This window comes from Penicillium argentinense, assembly GCF_028826775.1.
Source record: "Penicillium argentinense strain IBT 30761 chromosome Unknown utg000003l_segment0_segment0, whole genome shotgun sequence".
Taxonomy (NCBI): domain Eukaryota; kingdom Fungi; phylum Ascomycota; class Eurotiomycetes; order Eurotiales; family Aspergillaceae; genus Penicillium; species Penicillium argentinense.
The window spans coordinates 1,494,112-1,510,951 of record NW_026622662.1 but is presented as its reverse complement, the minus strand read 5'-3'; the positions used below and the strand labels follow the sequence as shown (position 1 = coordinate 1,510,951).

Below are 16,840 nucleotides of genomic sequence, written 5' to 3'. Positions count from 1 at the left end.
CAGTTCCATCACATGACTGAGAGTCTGACCTCGCGTGCCGGCTCACGTGGCATCGTCGTTAAACTTTGGAATGTTGATTCTTATCCAATCCACCGAACGCTAGTGCTTCAATATATCAGTCGCTTATGAGTGGCCAGCATGCTCTGATTTTGCTTGAGTTATTTATCAGAATCTTTTTTTCATCTCAAAGTATAGAAGGTGGTAGCTGCAGGTAGCTTTGTGTTGCGGGAACTCTTGATTATATATGCTTCATTGTTTAACATAAAAATACATCGACTCATAAATCCGAACTAGACAAAATAGATAGCGGAATCAAACATAAACGCACGAACACCAGGTATCTGCGCTAAACAACCAATCCGCCTACACGAAGCAACTACAAGAGATGCAGAGGACGCGACAGCGACTCGTCCCCCACTCGCAAGATCCTCTAAACCTCGTGCTGAGTAACCTGGGGAATAGCAGATGACTTCTCGTCGGTGAGACCCATCTCGTCGGCAAAGGTGGAGTGAGGCTTCCACTTGGATGATGTGCGGGGGGTGGTCTCCTCCATCATCTTGTCGACCTGCTCCAGGGTCAGACCCTTAGTCTCGGGAATGAGGAAGTAGGTGTAGACGAAGGCGCAAGAACAGAGCGAGCCCCAGATGAAGAAGACCTTGGCGCCCAGGTTGCCCTGGTCGGCATCAACCATGTAGGGGGTGATGACGGCGATGATGCAGTTCCAGAGCCAGTTGGACGCGGTGGAGAGGGCGACGCCGCGGGAACGGATGGGCAGGGGGTAGATCTCGCCGATGACGACCCAGGCGCCGGGGCCCCAGGTGCTGGCGAAGAAGAAGATGTAGATGCAAATGAAGGAGATCATGGCAGAGACAGCCTTGGGGTTCTGGCCATCCGTGACGCCGATGATCGCGACCAGGAACTGGCACACAACCATGCCCAGAGCACCCCACAGCAGCAGGGGACGACGACCGACTTTCTCGATGGCGTAGAAGGAGATCGGGGTGGAGCAGACGTTGACAATGGTGGTGATCATGGTGATAAGGAAGGGGTTTTGAATTGTGCCGAGCTGGGTGAAGAAGGGGGTGCCGAAGTAGAAGACAAAGTTGACGCCGGTCCACTGCTGCATCATCTGTAGGGAGGTGCCAAGGACGGTGCGGCGGATGTTACTGTTGGGGTGGAAGATGTTACCGCGGAAGCAGTTGAGCCAGCTGTTGATGTAGCCGTCATCGGGGGTGACCTGTATCTCATAGAGGAAGTTGGCCTCGATCTCGTTGAGCTCGGACTCGATGAACTCGGAGTCCTTGGGCTGGCCACGGATGCGGGCGAGAGCGTCGCGGGCTTCCTCCTTCTTGCCCTTGCGGATGAAGAAACGCGGGGACTCCGGGAGGATGAAGAGACCGGTGGCCAGAATGACGGCCCACAGCATCTGCAGACCGACGGGGATGCGGTAAGAGCCGGAATCAGTGCGGTGCTCAGTGGCGTAGTCGACGCAGGAGGCCAGCATCAAACCGATGGTAATGCAGAACTGGTAGCCGGAGACGATGGCACCACGGACCTTGCGGGGCGCAATTTCGGACATGTACATGATAATGACGGCAGACACGAATCCGACACCAAATCCAGCGACGAGACGACCAGCAACCAGCAGACCGATGCTGCTGGAGGCGGTTTGAAGAACGACACCGACGATGAAGACGAGGCAGCCAGCGATGACAGTGAAGCGACGGCCGAACCAATCTGCCAGGTCACCAGCAATGAGAGCACCGAAGAAAGTACCAGCGGAGAGAATAGAGACGATGAGAGACTTGCGGGAGGAGGGAATAACGAATTTGTCGGAGGGAGTAGTAGCCTTGTCCTGTAGAGTGTGTTAGCACAGACCCTGAGGAGAGATGTAGCTGGGGGAAACTTACGAGACCCTCGAATGTCTCGATGAAGTAGTCCATGCTCAGGACACCGGAAATGTAACCGGAATCGTAACCGAAGAAGATACCACCAAAGGCAGCAAAGGCGCACATGAGGTACGTCTTGAAGGTGACAGGGGCCTCGATGCGGCGGGCATCGACCACAGTCTCAACGGGCCGGACGACACCAGTCTGCGCCGGCCCCACGACCGCAAGAGTATCACCGTCCATTTCGGCGATGAGCACTCTAGGATCGAGAGTGGTAGGGGGTGTGGTAGTGTTAGAAGTCGTTGACGTGATCCCGTTGTGTTGGTAGTATCAACAAACACAGTCGTGGTAATTATGGAAGCAGTCAGAGGAGACCGAGTCAACAAATCAGTAGACTAGATGAAGTAGAGAAGTAGGATGTACAAGACAATGAACTAGGTAAGGGGGGCTGCAGGCAGTTTATATTCTGGGGATCGGGGCAGCCAGCAACCCACGATCCCCGGACTGAAAATAGCAGCCAGCAACAAAACCCCCGCTAGCACGATCTAGTCCCAGAAGCAAGCGAACGTGGTAACAGAAATTGGCCACTCTCGGAACACGAGACACGGCCACGCCGTGCTAGACTCGGCTGGAGACCAGCAAATTCCTGGGTCAGACAGCTCGAACCCCGAGCAGCGTAGGGCCACAGACCACCGGGGGCCGCTGAGAACCATCGCTAGTTCGCATTGAGCCTAGCGCATACCCCGAAATGAGAGGGACATGCCATGCGGCACAGAACCCGGGGAAGGTCAGCACGGATCAGGCCGGTGACAAGCGAGATGGGGCCGACTGATTGGTTCTCTCTCCAAGTCGCAGCCATACAGCGACTCGGTCCAGCCCGGCCGCGAACCCTAGCGAAGTCGAAGTTGCTCGGGACGCGGAGATGCTCCCAAATCGGGCATGGCTCGGGGCGGTCACGGGGTCTGATTGGAACACACCTCTTAGTTTTCTCCCCTAAACTGCTCTAAGGCGCTTCATCTGCGCCACACTTTTTCTCTCGAATTTTCACCGCGAGTGACCCGAAAATCTGCTAACAGACCGAACCAGCTTCGGCACCCCGAAATAGTCTGCTTCTGTTTCTACATACAGCCCGAGTCGCGTGAGCCGATCGGGTGACCACGGCCATGTCCGCGCAGAGGGAAGGAAGCTGGCGACTAACACTTTACTAGTATTTTTCTCACGATGGACGTGGATGGCAAGCTAGACCACACCGAGTAATTGGTTGCTCTTCCCCGTTGGGTTGGCCCAACGCAACCATGACATGCAGCCAGAATTTACCCTCAATGGTACCTCAGACTCTGGCCAAACAAATCCCGCTGTCCCACCCCCAGGGCGACCCCAAATTATCCCACGGGGAGTCCAGCCAGTCGCGCGCCCTGGAGGCGTCGGGTCGTGGGGAACGACCGCTGGACGGCCGAGACTAGTCAAACGCTGGCGGTGTCCGCGACCCTTGGCGCAAGCGTGGCGCCCTATAGAAATCGTCCCCAAATTCCCCAGACCCTGGTCATCCCCCGTGAAGGGTTGTTTTTCCCTAACCAAGGTTTGCCAAGCCGGGTTAATATCGGGCCATGCGCTGGGAGGTGCGGCCGGGGTCGGTCCTTGGCTCGCCTCGCCTGCATTCCCCTCTTTTTCTCATGTTCGTAGTTCTTACGGGGGTCGTCGCATCGCATGGCGTCGTGTTATTGCCGAATTTTCTTGGGACTTCCGGTGGCCAAATTAAGCAATGCGAAGACTGTTGGATCTGGTCTGGAGAATGGTTGTCATCCACGTGCGAGGCGCGGCGCATGGTTCCCCACTGCCAACTGCCGAGAGCAATCAGTCGAGGAGTAGTACATAGTGACAAAGACAAAGGAGGACTGCGCTGTAATTCCTTAGCAGGTCTAACTCGGGGCAGAATTTTCTTTGCATTCTATCCATCAAAGACAGGGATTGTAGAAAAACTCTAGATGATACGGTAGTATGGAACACCAGACGCTTCCAAACCCAAATCCATTTAAGCAGTCGGGGGCCTAAGTTCAACAGAGGATTTCCTGCTGATCAGTGACTTGCAGCCACCTCCAGGGTTGGTCCCAGCGTGGATGGCTCTGCATCTCGCTTGGACCCCTGTAGTTGCCGTCACACTACACTTGTAGCCTCTGACTTGACTTCCAGTGTTCTCGCCTCCTGCCCATTCCGCATCAATATCCCGAATTCCGGCATTAGTGTCCTTGTGTTTTTGGGCATCTTAGGACTCGGGCCTTAGAGCCCTATATCACTAGCCCAAACAAGTATAGCCTTCATTAGAAATGGAGAAAGACGGACCTGGTGGCGCTACTGGAGGAGGCTTGGGCCATTGCCAGAGAATAATGCGGTTGAACTTTTTTGGTAGTCTAGTAATCTCTGACAAATCGCCTTAGTGGAAAAGCAGCTTGAGGCGTTGTGGGGTCTTTTTTGTTGTTCAAGTTCAATTTTCCGGATTGGTGAATTGCGCCTGCCCAGCACCGGTTGTGACACTTGGAGCGGCACCGCACCGATGGACTCGTATCCAAGGTCGGCACGGGCACGTAAATTTTCGCAGAGCAACAATCAAGTATTGCAGTTCGAGTCTTGCGCAATAAAAATATTAAGATATTCCTCATATCCTACTAGCCTTTTTATTGAAACCACAGCTCAGAATATGGACAATCGTATCATGATCCACACATCACGTTATGTCAAATGTTTGCCAAGTGGCACTATCCACGTGTCGGCAACCCCCCAGTGCTGATCTGCAAATATATATCTGGGGTAGTATATTTCAAAAAAAATACCTCTGAAGCGTTCACGCACAGTGCGACATATGTATTACATGGCCAGAAACCTACCAGTCGCATCTAAATAGATTCTTCGGTTGAAATGCCCGACAGAATGGCGACTTATCGGGCCCGATGATAGCCAGGCCATCCCGGAAAAGAATTCGGATGAAAGAGCAGACCGCACCAGCATCAGCGGTTGCTGGATTGTTTGACAAGAGAAGCCTCAGACGCGAACTGCCTCGGAAAACAATCTACAAGTCGTAGAATCATACACAAAAACCTGGCACAACAAATTCTTCATTGCTAGTAGGCAACACCCAGACCGACCGAAGCCCCGGCCGGGGTCATCGGCACCCCAGCTCCGACCCCGAAAGCACGGAACGCTCCCGGTGAGCGAGTTGAGTTAGTTTGGGAGCCGTGTAGGCAAGATATGACGGGAGAAATGTCTCGGAGATTTGTGGCTGGTTCAGATGTAACCGTTCCGCGGGCCGCCGAGGCGAGAATTTTTCCCCGGGTCCGGGGTACTGGGGGAGCCGAGGCGGTGGTTAGCTGTGGAGGGCTTTGGCAAGGTTTGTGGGGAGGAACTAGCCCCTTTTCTGGTAATGCTCGGATTGTGGGCTGTTTCCTGTCTCGGGTGGGTTGGGTAGGGTAGGGCCTGGTGCTTTCGGGAGTTTCTGCCTAGTTGAAATTCAACTTGGGCATTGTGAGGCTAAATGCGCGTGGTAGCTCTCGTTTTCTCGTTGTAGGCGAAAGTGATATAGGGCGAGAAGATCAATCAGGTGTTCTCGCCAATATCTCTGCCCTGGGCCAATCTGTCTCGCTTATTTACTGCGATTCCATCATCTAGTGTATGTGTGGTGTCGAATGGATGGGTTGAGCACAGTGATACTGTCAAATAAATACAATGAATTCAGCTAGCCGCAATGTATTTTCAACTCCTTGTCAACGCCCATCTCGCAGAGTGGGATCCAAAGTCGGGGTGACAAAACTCGCCCTAGCCCCTAACATCGGAAGCGGAGATGAACGGGAAAACATCCCGAGGGAAAAAATAACTACCATTGCGCAAGCAGAATGATCGGGGCTGACGGTGACGGGGAAGAGCTGTACGAGAGCTTGGCGCAGGTGGCGGTCTCAGGAAGATCACCGCAATTCGAGAGCTGTATCATTCGCTCGGCGGATCGATCAATGATGGGCTCGTCAGTTGCGGCAAGTCTCGGTATGCCGCTATTTGTAGAATAGCATTCACGTTTACCTCCTCGGTCTTTGTGACTATGTACGTCAAATCCAAATTTCTGGTTGTATGTCTCGTTGTGGGTGACTCGAAAAACATTGCTAAAGTATATTTGAAGAGCGGAATCCAGAAACTGATGGATTTTGACCGATCTGTGTGTTCTTCGAGCCATGATATGTCTTCCAACAAAGGAGCCAGGAAACCCGGGTAAGTTTACTAGCTTCGTCTATTCCGTAAACACTTAAATATCCTCATTTGTGAGACGTGTGCGGGGAATAGTCGTTGCGAAGAGGAAAGACCATGCAGTAAACCTCCAGGCGGATTGAAGTCAATTCGGGGAACTATGTCGAAGTAACCAATAGAAACAAATCATCCAAAGCTTTGTCTGAATGCTCAATCTTATCACTAAGAAAGATATAGCACTTCCAGCGAGAAAGGAAGAACCTTCTCCATGTTTCGTGTAGGCCTTTCGAGTTCATCCACTTTCACTCTTCGGATAAGTACTCCTTCTTATTCTCTCTGAATATGGCCATTTCCTCTAGCGAAGATTTTAAAGTACTTCCTCACCACCACCTCATCACGAATCGGCTGCACGGTTCTCTTCCTCACCATGGGCTTTTTCCATGTATCATGTCATGCTGGAAATAGTGATCCGCACCCCCTCCATGCACTTTGGGCATTTGGATCCCCATTTCTTTGGCTGAAATGACAGGTTTCCAGATATGTTGAACAATCTTTTCACGTAATAGGCCTGTGCCGGTGGGTTACCAGATACGTTGTTGGCACGTCCAGATGTTCCTTGGCAGAAAACAACAACAGCAACCCGTAGAGGAATATATGGTTGTTGGTTGTTGTAATGTTTCATGTCCTCTCTGAAATTAGTATCCCCTCTGGAGATTTCTGCAAAATTCTTTTCGCTTTCCTTTTGCGGCTGTCACCGACACAGGCTTACTACAGGAAGCAATTTTTCAACGTGCCGGGGGCAGAATACCCGGAGTACAAGGAGGTGCGAATCACCATTCCAAGCATGACACAGCACATGGAAAAAGAACTGGGCATTCTCATTTCACTCCTGGTAAAGGTCCCCTCGGTATTCCTTTTGATGTTTGAGTGTCACCGTCGTCGGCGGTGGCAAGCGGCTTCAATGCCGTATTTTATCCTGCGTGTTTGCTGTTTTATAGCCGCACGCTATTGACACAAGGTGATCATGTATAAGGAGGACACGGGAAATGAAACACAAGGTGAACTTCAATTGATGGGCGATTAAAGATTGACCCGATCGCACCCATATTGTTCTGCACCGTCCAATCAAGTAATCAGATATTGCGCTCATGCTGGTGGATTGAACAGTGACAGGGATGTGACGTAGCTCAGACTCTTTGGTTGAATTGTGAAACCTGAGCTTGCCAGCTGCCAGGGCCATATGGTGGTGCGCGGTCGCGACCTCGTCCTGGCTTCCTTATTCAGCGTTTTCAAAACACTGATGGTTGCTCCTGTGCCACCTTCTTCTCTATGTGACCCCCGGTGTCATAAGATGCTGCATAATCTACACTTACAGTTCATAGCGATCCTCCTCGGGGTGTTCTTACATAGCCTACCGTATTTTTACTAAGATTGATAGGTCTCTGATATTACCAGTCTTCAGAATCGTGAGCTCCGCTTGTCAATGAATAGCGACATGTCAAAATAGACAGTCAGTTGTCGGATTTGATACAAAAAGAGTATAATATGCACCGAGCTCGAAAATGAGATCGTGGCGGATAACCTGCATGCTGAGTCCACGGAAGTCCGCAGGGGTGTGTGGCCGGGTCGTAGTGGTGTTAAAGGCTTGTTGAGGTCACTAGTAGTGGCACCTAGTATCCCTCGCCATTCTTACCACGACCGACCATGGCAGAGTGGAGCGAGGTATATCGCTCGGTAGATTCACAGGCCGTCCTGCCCTGTTGCCATATGTACTGGTCCCTAAACTCGGCCATCATCAGCCCGCCATGCCAGACACCACTCGTATGTACGTAATATATTCCTCAATATGCTTCCAAAGTTGAACCACTTCAGCGACGAAAAAATATGCTTTTACGGGGCGCTCCATCAAAAGGGGACCCACGGAAAGCACATGTGCGGCGGACAGTTCTCGACGACCCGTCAGAGGCTGAGTTGTCAGCTTTTCGCATTCTGCAAAACGAATTTGCGACGAAACCATGGCCGGCACACCACGATCGAAATCGGCAGTTATACATGGACCTTGACGCCTCAAAGGAAGCTGGTTTTGGGGCGATGGTTTATCATACCACCCCGGGGTACTCTCATGACCCACAAAAGCCCCCTGCATCAACAGCTATTCAACCAGTGCTTTTCCTGAGCAGATGCCTTTCGCGAGCTGAATCTAACTACTGGCCGACTGAGCTCGAAGTTGCGTGTCTGGTGTGGGTGTTGCGAAAAGTTCGCCACCTCGTCCAGGCTGCTCCAGTTGACCTACCAGTCATTATCTACACAGATCATAGTGGCACGACAGCCATTGCAGACAGTGCGAGTCTTCGATCAGTAGCGTCGGACAGATTGAATCTTCGATTAGTGCGTGCCTCGCAATATATTCAACAATTCAGGGTAAAGGTTTTCCATCCGCCTGGCGTCACAAATAAGGTGGCAGATGCGCTGTCTAGACTCCCATCAACCGACCCAACTTTGGCAGATGAGGACCAGGACGATCTAGACGCATTATGCGTCACCCCTGATCAATCAGATCAACACTCATCTACGATTCACATCTCAGATGAGTTCCGTGACCGGGTTCGGGCACTCTATGACGCTGACCGGCGATGGTCGTCAGTGATCAAGACGATTACTACTCCATCTGATGACCCGGTGCAGCCAGTGCTTCCATATGAGTACGAGGATGGACTACTCTACCAAGTCGATGCAGAGGGAACCAGAAGTCTGTGCCTCCCAAAATCCCTTGCCGCAGAAATCTTCCGCCTAGTACATGATGAGCAGGCACATCAAGGCTTAGACAGATCGTGGAGCAAACTGAGAGGGCTAGTTTTTCCTCGTGGTCTCAAACTCTTACACGAATATATTAAACACTGTCCTCAGTGCATGGATAACCGCACAGCAAGGCATCGTCCTTATGGCTCTCTACAACCGGTCCTATCACCACCAGTCCCGTTTCACACGGTCACACTTGACATTGTCCTCGGCCTACCAATGTCCTCAGACGGTTTTGATGCTATGATGACGGTCACTGACAAGTTCTCGAAGGCAGTTGGTCTAATCGCGGGAAAAGCAAAATGGGACGGCAAAGACTGGGCGTGGCCACTACTGACATTTTTCTGGATGGCGAATTGGGGCCTTCCAGCCGCCATTGTTTCTGACCGCGACCCGAAGTTCACACAGGGTCTCTGGAGTGCCATTTTCTCAATCCTCATCTCGCTACTATACTCCAATACGAAAGTATCATCCACCATCTTTCGGTCTTCTTCGCCCAAACGGTAGACTTGGGGCTTCTGGGTTTTCGATTCCCAGCCTTTAATAAGTGGTATGCGCATCCATTGGTCTTGTGGTAGTCTGACTATTTCGGGCGCAGACCAGACATTGGTAGAATCGACCCATGGAGTCATCCATTGTCTCTTGCGCATTACACAGGGCTTCCATGAACTCGAATTGGTACTTCTAACGATACTCTGCGGGGGCCTCGTTGATCGCTTTCATAGCATGCCATTTGCGAGCACAATATACTGTTCCGAAGACTCGCGTGCCCTATTCCCCTGTATCCAGATCTCCTTGTTCTCGCACCTGGTCATAGTCACTCACGCAGCGGCCTCGTCACGGCTCTGTCGCGGCTCTCGTGGACATTTCAAAAGAAGTGGTCCATCGAGAAGTCCATGATTTCTCGCGTGTCGCAAAGCGCCGGAAGCATTTTAAACCCTCTCCGCAAAAGCGCTAACGTGTTGAATCAGAGAACTTCTTTTGACCGCTCTGGTAAGTTCGACATGAGGGTCCGCTGGCCAATCATGGGCCTTTGGTCAATAATGACAGCCGGGAATTTTGAAAAGTGTTCTATATACCGGCGCGTCAGCTTTCCGTTGAGGGCTGATATTGACAATCGAGCGCATGACGCCTAGCCAGAAAGTAGACTTAAGTGCACAGCCCAGGTACTCTAATGTAGCAGCCTCAGCGGGTACTACACATAGAGGAGAAGGGCCAGGCGCAAGCAGGTTGCTGTTGTTGTTGTTGTTGTTGTTGTTGTTGTTGTTGTTGTTGTTGTTGTTGTTGTTGTTGTTGGGGTTGAGGGTTGGGCCCTTGTTGTTCTGGTCGGTACTCTTGGATTGGTATTGTTGGATGTGAAGATTTCGAGGTATGATTGCCAGTTAAACTGAATGCTTTAGATCTCGTCGAAAACAAAATGAGAAATTTTTGCTAAATCATGACTGAGGCATGTATTTACTACTGCTTCTACATAGGCATCAGCCCGGACATCGGACCAGTTGACATGTCAAAATAAAAAGGAAAAGAAAAATCAAATCATGAGAAAAACTTAAAGTAGATTCGAGGAAGTAAAAAAGGAACCCCAAAGCCCCAAGCTCTCCATTTTACCTCAATTACCACAACCGACACGCCACAACCCTATCCCCGGATACGTCACGCAGATCACACGAACCTCGGAAGTGGAGCTTCCCGCGCCCTTCACAAGCCAACTTCCGCCACCCAACATTCCACCTTCCCTACAACCCACAAGCCACACATGCACAACAATGGACCTCAGCTCAGTCCTCCTCGCAACCACAATAGGCGCAGCAGCCTACCTAGTTAAAATATGCTCCAAGTCACCCAACCCACCTCCGCAATCGCGACATACCACCGACACAATCGGCCCGCTAGTGGGCACATTCACGAATACCCTCCGCCGAGCCGCGCTGGGTGTTATGCTGTTCCAGGCTGCTCTAGCACTCTTCGTTCAATCTCCGGAGCGGATTGAGTCCATCTGCGCTGTACCAAGTAACCTTAACGAATCCCTCGTCACCTGGGATAAAACAACGATAATCTCACTCTTTCTTATCTTCCTCGGCGCCGTAATTCGGCTCTCCGCATACGGAGGTCTCGGTCAGAATTTTACGTTCCACCTCGCTGCGCCAGATCACCTCGTTACGGACGGTGTGTATAGATTTATGCAGCATCCGAGCTATACAGGACAGGCGGTGCTTTGTCTTGGCGTTGCAGGGGCTTTTGTGCGATGGGATGCCTCTGTTGCGTGTTTTATTCCGGGCGAGGTACTGAATTCTCTCCGGGGGTGGGGTTTGCCCCTTTTTTATTGTGCTTGGCGGTTTAGTTGCTGCTCTTCTTCGGGCGAGGGTTAGAGATGAGGAGGGGATGTTGAAGGGGGAGTTTGGGAAGGAGTGGGAGGTGTGGAGTGCGCGGACTGCGAGGTTTGTTCCGTTTATTTGGTGATTTATTCTAGGTTCAAGGGTTTTTGTATCATCTATATTGAGATGTGGGTAGCGTGGTACACTTTGAAAGCCATTTCTGTGCATTCTGCTTGCTTGGACTGTATGTGATTTATTTCTCGTGTCTTTCCTCCGTATCGTTCGTCGGGGTGGTATCCAGAGCGTCGATGGCCAAGTCGACGCGCGGTCCGGTGAAGTTCTTGCGGCCGTCGACGACCCACTGGAAGGCGGAAATAATGATGATGACGGCGAAGGCGGCAATGCAGTAGTCTAGAAATTGAAGTATCAGCGAGGTCAACTCTGCTAGGGTCAATTTAGCCGTCTTACTCATGCTGCTACCGGTGACGGTGCTGGAGGGAGGGAAGACGAAGAGCACAGTTGTCAGAGAGATGTATGACAGGGAGACCTGGACAGTTAGCATTGATTCAATCCAATATCAGGAAGGTATGGCATACAATATCGGCAATCCACCCGATTGCATTCGGTAGCTTCCACTTTCCCTTGGGAAGGGCTTTGCGTCCTTGGAGGCAGTTGACTAGGATTGGCATGGCGTAGGAGAGGTCGAGGGCGACGACGGCGCCAGAGATGATGGCGTTGAATGCGCTGTAAAGGACAGTCAGCAAGGCAAATTTAATTTTTGTGGTAAATGACGTACCTGCTAGAGCCCAAAAAGATGCATCCAAAGCAAATCACCACGACGACGGTGAGGATGAGCGCATTGAGCGGCAGCTTGAGAGTTGGGTGAACGGTAGCGAAGAATTTGGAGGCTGGGAGGCCACCATCACTGGAGACAGGTAAGCTAGAGGCGAGGCAACCATACGTAAAGGTATGTACTTACCGGGAAAAAGCGAAGATCATACGACTGCTGGTGGTCATCACGCTGAGGATAGCGAGGATCAGACAGACGAGGGGAAGCCTATCCCAATTAGCAACGCCAGCTGAATCTGCACAATAGGGAGACATAGACATACATGAGAAGACAAATGGCACCCGCCTTGTTCTTGGTAGCATCGTAGAGAATCTGTAAGAGAGGCCCTGCGGCGGAAGTCGTGACCGAGTCCATGCTGCCGGCGACAAAAAGCAGGACGATGAGGAAGATGAAGCCAGTAAAAGTACCGATTCCGACGCAGGATACCATGATCTTTGGGCCCTCGACGGAAGCATTGGGGACCTCTTCTTGGATTAGTTTTGGATTTCTTATCGATGAGAATAGATCCTACCTTCAATCATGTGTGCGACAGCGTCCTAGGGATGTCAATTGATGTCTGGGTCAGATTAAAGGGGGAGCTTACGAATGCCGTGACACCAAGTCCTCCTTGTAGTAACTGGTTTTGTTAGTCGTTATCTTGGCATGGGTTCGTGTGGAATATACTCCAAGTAGCCACGCCACGCCATCAGGCCCTGGATTTGTTAGTACGGGTTTAGGCTGCTGGATTTAGGGATACATACAGCCCGTGGTGTTGATAAAGTTCGCAAATACGAAGCTATAAAATGTAAGTGAATGGTCCAAGACGATGTGCGGATATAACCCACGAAGCCGAGTTGTAGTCAGGTGAGGCACAAGCCAAGGCCGTGATGGACACGACTACAAAACCGCCAATGGACCAGGTGACTAACATCGTTAGCATAGTTTCGCCAAAGGCTTCTTGGGGGTAGCATACAGGCACCTCGGTATATCAGAGGCAGGATGGAGTTGCCGAATCCGTTGATGCAGAATGCACCCATGGTCAAGCCGATGTAGATGAGGAATTGATGCCAGCGTTGAGGATCATAGCTAGGATGCATCAAAGAGATGATGCCCACGATCAGCTGACTAGACAATAGCGAGTTGGTAGCGACGAGAGCAACCTTGAAATGTTAGAAATGTATCTCATCGCTGTTGGAAAAAACACTCACCCATCCAGCGCAATTTATCCAGCCCGTAATCCAAGAGAGGATGGGGACCCATTTTGGCCAAGCGACTCCCAAGATTAGTTTCATTCTGGCCAGAGGTAGTGTAATCCAAACATACTGACTATAATCCCGTTAGCAAATACTCGAAGACAAATGAAGACGGTAAGATCGACTCACCTGCCACCCAGTGATATTGACCACCCGCCCTAAACCAGTTAGCGTAGGCATTCAATTTCGAGGAATCCACACATACGTAGGATAAGCGGACAAAAACTCCGCCAGCGACGACGCAATGCACAGATTGCAAAATCCCGCGGTGACGAGACCCCAGATGACACTTGTGCTCCCGCCAGAGGTCAAACTAATCGACAAACTGGCCGAAAGTGCCGTCCACGACTAAGCATAAAACCATTAGCTGCATTGATCCCGGCACTGTCAGTGGTGAGTCACATACATTCAGCACGGCAAAAGCCAAGCCCAGCATGGCCCTAGCAAGGTTCGCATTAGTATAGCCAAAATCCAAATCCCATTCCCAAATGCCGATCTCACCAGGTGGAAAACTGCCGCTTCAGCTCGGCTCGATGACCCATGGCCTCGAGCTGGGCGTCGTCATCTTGCAGCGGTGCTTCTTTCATGTTGGTAGCGTAAATGAACAATCAACAATCTGATCTCAAACGAGAAGTAAGAACGGAGGAATCTCTGAATAAGTAAGATCAGCCTCGGCGACAGCTATCGCATGGCCATGTCGTTAACGGATAGCGCCGACAGGGTTGCAGCTCGCATGCGGGGAAGATTCCATTACCTCAACTGACTCCCCGGGCTAAACGATAGTCGGCACAGGCCAATAATGACTCGACCCATAGCTCCATCGGGTCCACATAATACCCCTTAGCTTATCGCCCCGCGGGAGCAGCCTCGCGTGAGGTTCGGCAGGAGCACCAAAACAATCAGGAGGGCAAGCACGAGGGAAGCAGCCCGCCTCCGCAAAGCTTATCAATTCCAACGTCGGCCCGGCTTGTCCTGCCAGTTTCGCCGATCGCCGCGTGTACCTGCCGCTTTCTCGCTAGTCACGCTCTCAGGGCTGCAGCTGCAATCTGCACATCGCCCAGCTATCGATCGTCGGTGGAGCGGCGATAACAAAGGGTGATCTGATCCGGTTATAAATATGCGCGTCGTGGTGGAATTGCCCTCCATTCCCTCGGGCTGGGCTCACAGAGTCGGAATTCGCAATGTTTACCAAGGGATTGCTGACCGCATTGGCCGTGCAGAGCTGCGTCGCCGCAGTGTCAAAGGCCCGCGATGAACACGCGTCGTGTACGAAGACAACGGTCGCAATTCTGTGAGTGTCGCCTCTCGGGACAAAGGGGGAGTCGCGCTAATGTCGCTTGCAGGGGCGGTGGAATGGCCGGAGTCGCCGCGGCTGTGAGTATCGCCTGAATTGGGACAATGTCGGAGATTAATTCTGATCCGTTGTCGGTGTAGCAAGCGTTGCATAATTCCTCCATTGACGACTTTGTCATTATCGAGTATCGCGATACCCTTGGTGGACGTGTCGCCCATACCGACTTTGGCAAGGACGAGAATGGGAAGCCTTACACGGTCGAGCTGGGGGCCAATTGGGTATGTGGTACGGTTCTCTGTTGACGCTGGCATGGCTAATGCGGATTAGGTGCAAGGATTGGGCTCGCCGGGGGTCCTGGTATGTTCACCTCATTCAGACTGATAAAGTAAATGGCTAATGCAACACAGAAAACCCTATCTGGACTTTCGCGAAGAAATGGAATCTCAACAACACCTATTCCAACTACAGCTCTATCCTCACCTACGATGAGAATGGCTTCAATGACTACGCATCCATGCTGGATGAATTTGAGGACATGTACGACGAAGCCTCTGAGCAGGCCGGGATCCTTCTCAAGGAGAACCTGCAGGACCAGACTGCTCGCACCGGTCTTGCCCTCGCCGGCTGGCGACCCAAGATCGACGACATGAAAGCCCAAGCCGTCGAGTGGTGGGAATGGGGTAAGTCACCCCAACACACTACGAAAACACTTCTGCTGACAACTCCTCAAGACTGGGAAGACGCCTACTCGCCCGAAGAAAGCTCCTTTATCTTCGGCGCTGCCGGCGAAAACCTCACCTTCAACCAATTCAGCGATGCTAACAACTACGTCTGGGACCAGCGCGGCTACAACCACCTCATCAAAGGCGAAGCCTCGACCTTCCTGAAGAAGAATGACCCTCGTCTGCAGCTCAACTCCATCATCACAAATGTGACTTACACCGACTCGGGCGTGACAATCCACAAGAAGGACGGCAGCTGCGTGCAAGCCGCGTACGCAGTCTGCACCTTCTCCCTGGGCGTCCTGCAAAACAACGCCGTCTCTTTCAGCCCCAAACTCCCCTACTGGAAGCGGACCGCGATTGAGAAATTTAGCATGGGCACCTACACCAAGATTTTCCTGCAATTCAACGAAACCTTCTGGCCGCGCGATACGCAGTATTTCCTCTATGCAGACCCCACAACCCGAGGCTACTACCCGGTCTGGCAATCCCTCTCCGCACCCGGCTTCCTCCCCGAATCAAACGTCATCTTCGTTACCGTCGTCTCGCAAGAAGCTTATCGCATCGAGCGCCAATCCGACGAAGAAACTAAGGCCGAAGTCATGAAAGTTCTCCGGGACATGTATCCCGAAAAAGACATCCCCGACCCCATCGCATTCATGTACCCGCGCTGGACAACGACCCCCTGGGCCCACGGGAGCTACAGTAACTGGCCGCCGTCGACGACACTGGAGATGCACGAGAACCTGCGGGCCAACGTCAACAGGTTGTGGTTTGCGGGCGAGGCGACGAGCGCGCAGTACTTTGGTTTCTTGCATGGAGCTTGGTTCGAGGGGCAGGATGCTGGTGAGCAGATTGCGAAGTTGTTAAAGGATGAGTGTAAGAATGTTTCGGATACTAGTGTTGATTGTGGGGATCGCCGGTATTATGACACGCTTCATGGGTCGTCGCCGTTGGCGGATTATAGTGTTTTTGATGGGTGGGAGGTCAGTAGTTTTTACTCGAGTAGTTAGTTCAGCGTCGGATTGAAGCTTGTGGTATATAACACAGTGACCCGGGGCACCATGTTGGTGCATTCGTGTGGAATACTGTCAATATGCACCTATATACACAGGATTTTGTCCGCCGGGTGGGCCTTGCCTGTCTGGGCTGCCGCCCCTTTTATGAGGGCGGTCAGGCTCAGGCTCACTAAGTAAATGTCAGCACGGGCTCATGCTCAGTGATCTGGTCAGTGCAGTCATGTGATCGATCTGTGATCTAAAAGATAAAAGGCGACTTGTCCCATCCACCGTCCCATCAAAAACAGCATCCGTTTATTGTTTGCTTCTAAAGTCAACTCCTTCTCAAAGACTGCCTCTTCACCTTTCACGAGCTAACAACAAATACCGGGCTATGGGTCAAAAAGCTTTTTTCTCGAGGCGTGATGAGAAGGCCAGAGAAAGGCGCCGTCTCTTGCGGCAGAGAAATGGCTTTGTTCCCGGAGCCCACAAGGAGGAAGATGCTATTCGAAAT

General features: G+C 51.7%; 5 protein-coding genes across 5 annotated transcripts; 3 read left to right on the top strand and 2 right to left on the bottom strand.

The window, feature by feature from the left end:
- Positions 1 to 430: 430 nt before the first annotated feature.
- N7532_002668 (sugar porter family MFS transporter) lies at positions 431 to 2,132 on the bottom strand (the record flags this gene model as incomplete). Its single annotated transcript, XM_056615162.1, has 2 exons — positions 431 to 1,855; positions 1,911 to 2,132. The coding sequence occupies 2 exons, from the start codon at positions 2,130 to 2,132 to the stop codon at positions 431 to 433; spliced, it is 1,647 nt and encodes a 548-aa protein (XP_056478134.1).
- A 5,868-nt stretch (positions 2,133 to 8,000) lies between these two features.
- On the top strand, positions 8,001 to 9,422 carry N7532_002667 (uncharacterized protein; the record flags this gene model as incomplete). Its single annotated transcript, XM_056615161.1, has 1 exon — positions 8,001 to 9,422. One exon carries the CDS (start codon positions 8,001 to 8,003, stop codon positions 9,420 to 9,422), a length of 1,422 nt encoding a protein of 473 aa, XP_056478133.1.
- Positions 9,423 to 10,681: 1,259 nt separating this feature from the next.
- Positions 10,682 to 11,375, top strand: N7532_002666 (methyltransferase family protein; the record flags this gene model as incomplete). Its single annotated transcript, XM_056615160.1, has 2 exons — positions 10,682 to 11,222; positions 11,257 to 11,375. 2 exons carry the CDS (start codon positions 10,682 to 10,684, stop codon positions 11,373 to 11,375), a joined length of 660 nt encoding a protein of 219 aa, XP_056478132.1.
- Positions 11,376 to 11,483: 108 nt separating this feature from the next.
- N7532_002665 (uncharacterized protein) lies at positions 11,484 to 13,899 on the bottom strand (the record flags this gene model as incomplete). The annotated part of the gene is made up of 18 exons (XM_056615159.1): positions 11,484 to 11,641; positions 11,699 to 11,777; positions 11,827 to 11,974; positions 12,027 to 12,155; positions 12,210 to 12,287; positions 12,343 to 12,544; positions 12,592 to 12,616; positions 12,664 to 12,696; positions 12,744 to 12,772; positions 12,821 to 12,855; positions 12,905 to 12,983; positions 13,033 to 13,219; positions 13,268 to 13,332; positions 13,383 to 13,385; positions 13,442 to 13,470; positions 13,518 to 13,660; positions 13,719 to 13,752; positions 13,814 to 13,899. The coding sequence occupies 18 exons, from the start codon at positions 13,897 to 13,899 to the stop codon at positions 11,484 to 11,486; spliced, it is 1,542 nt and encodes a 513-aa protein (XP_056478131.1).
- A 594-nt stretch (positions 13,900 to 14,493) lies between these two features.
- On the top strand, positions 14,494 to 16,341 carry N7532_002664 (uncharacterized protein; the record flags this gene model as incomplete). Its single annotated transcript, XM_056615158.1, has 6 exons — positions 14,494 to 14,603; positions 14,656 to 14,686; positions 14,747 to 14,891; positions 14,934 to 14,963; positions 15,014 to 15,286; positions 15,338 to 16,341. The coding sequence occupies 6 exons, from the start codon at positions 14,494 to 14,496 to the stop codon at positions 16,339 to 16,341; spliced, it is 1,593 nt and encodes a 530-aa protein (XP_056478130.1).
- Positions 16,342 to 16,840: the final 499 nt, after the last annotated feature.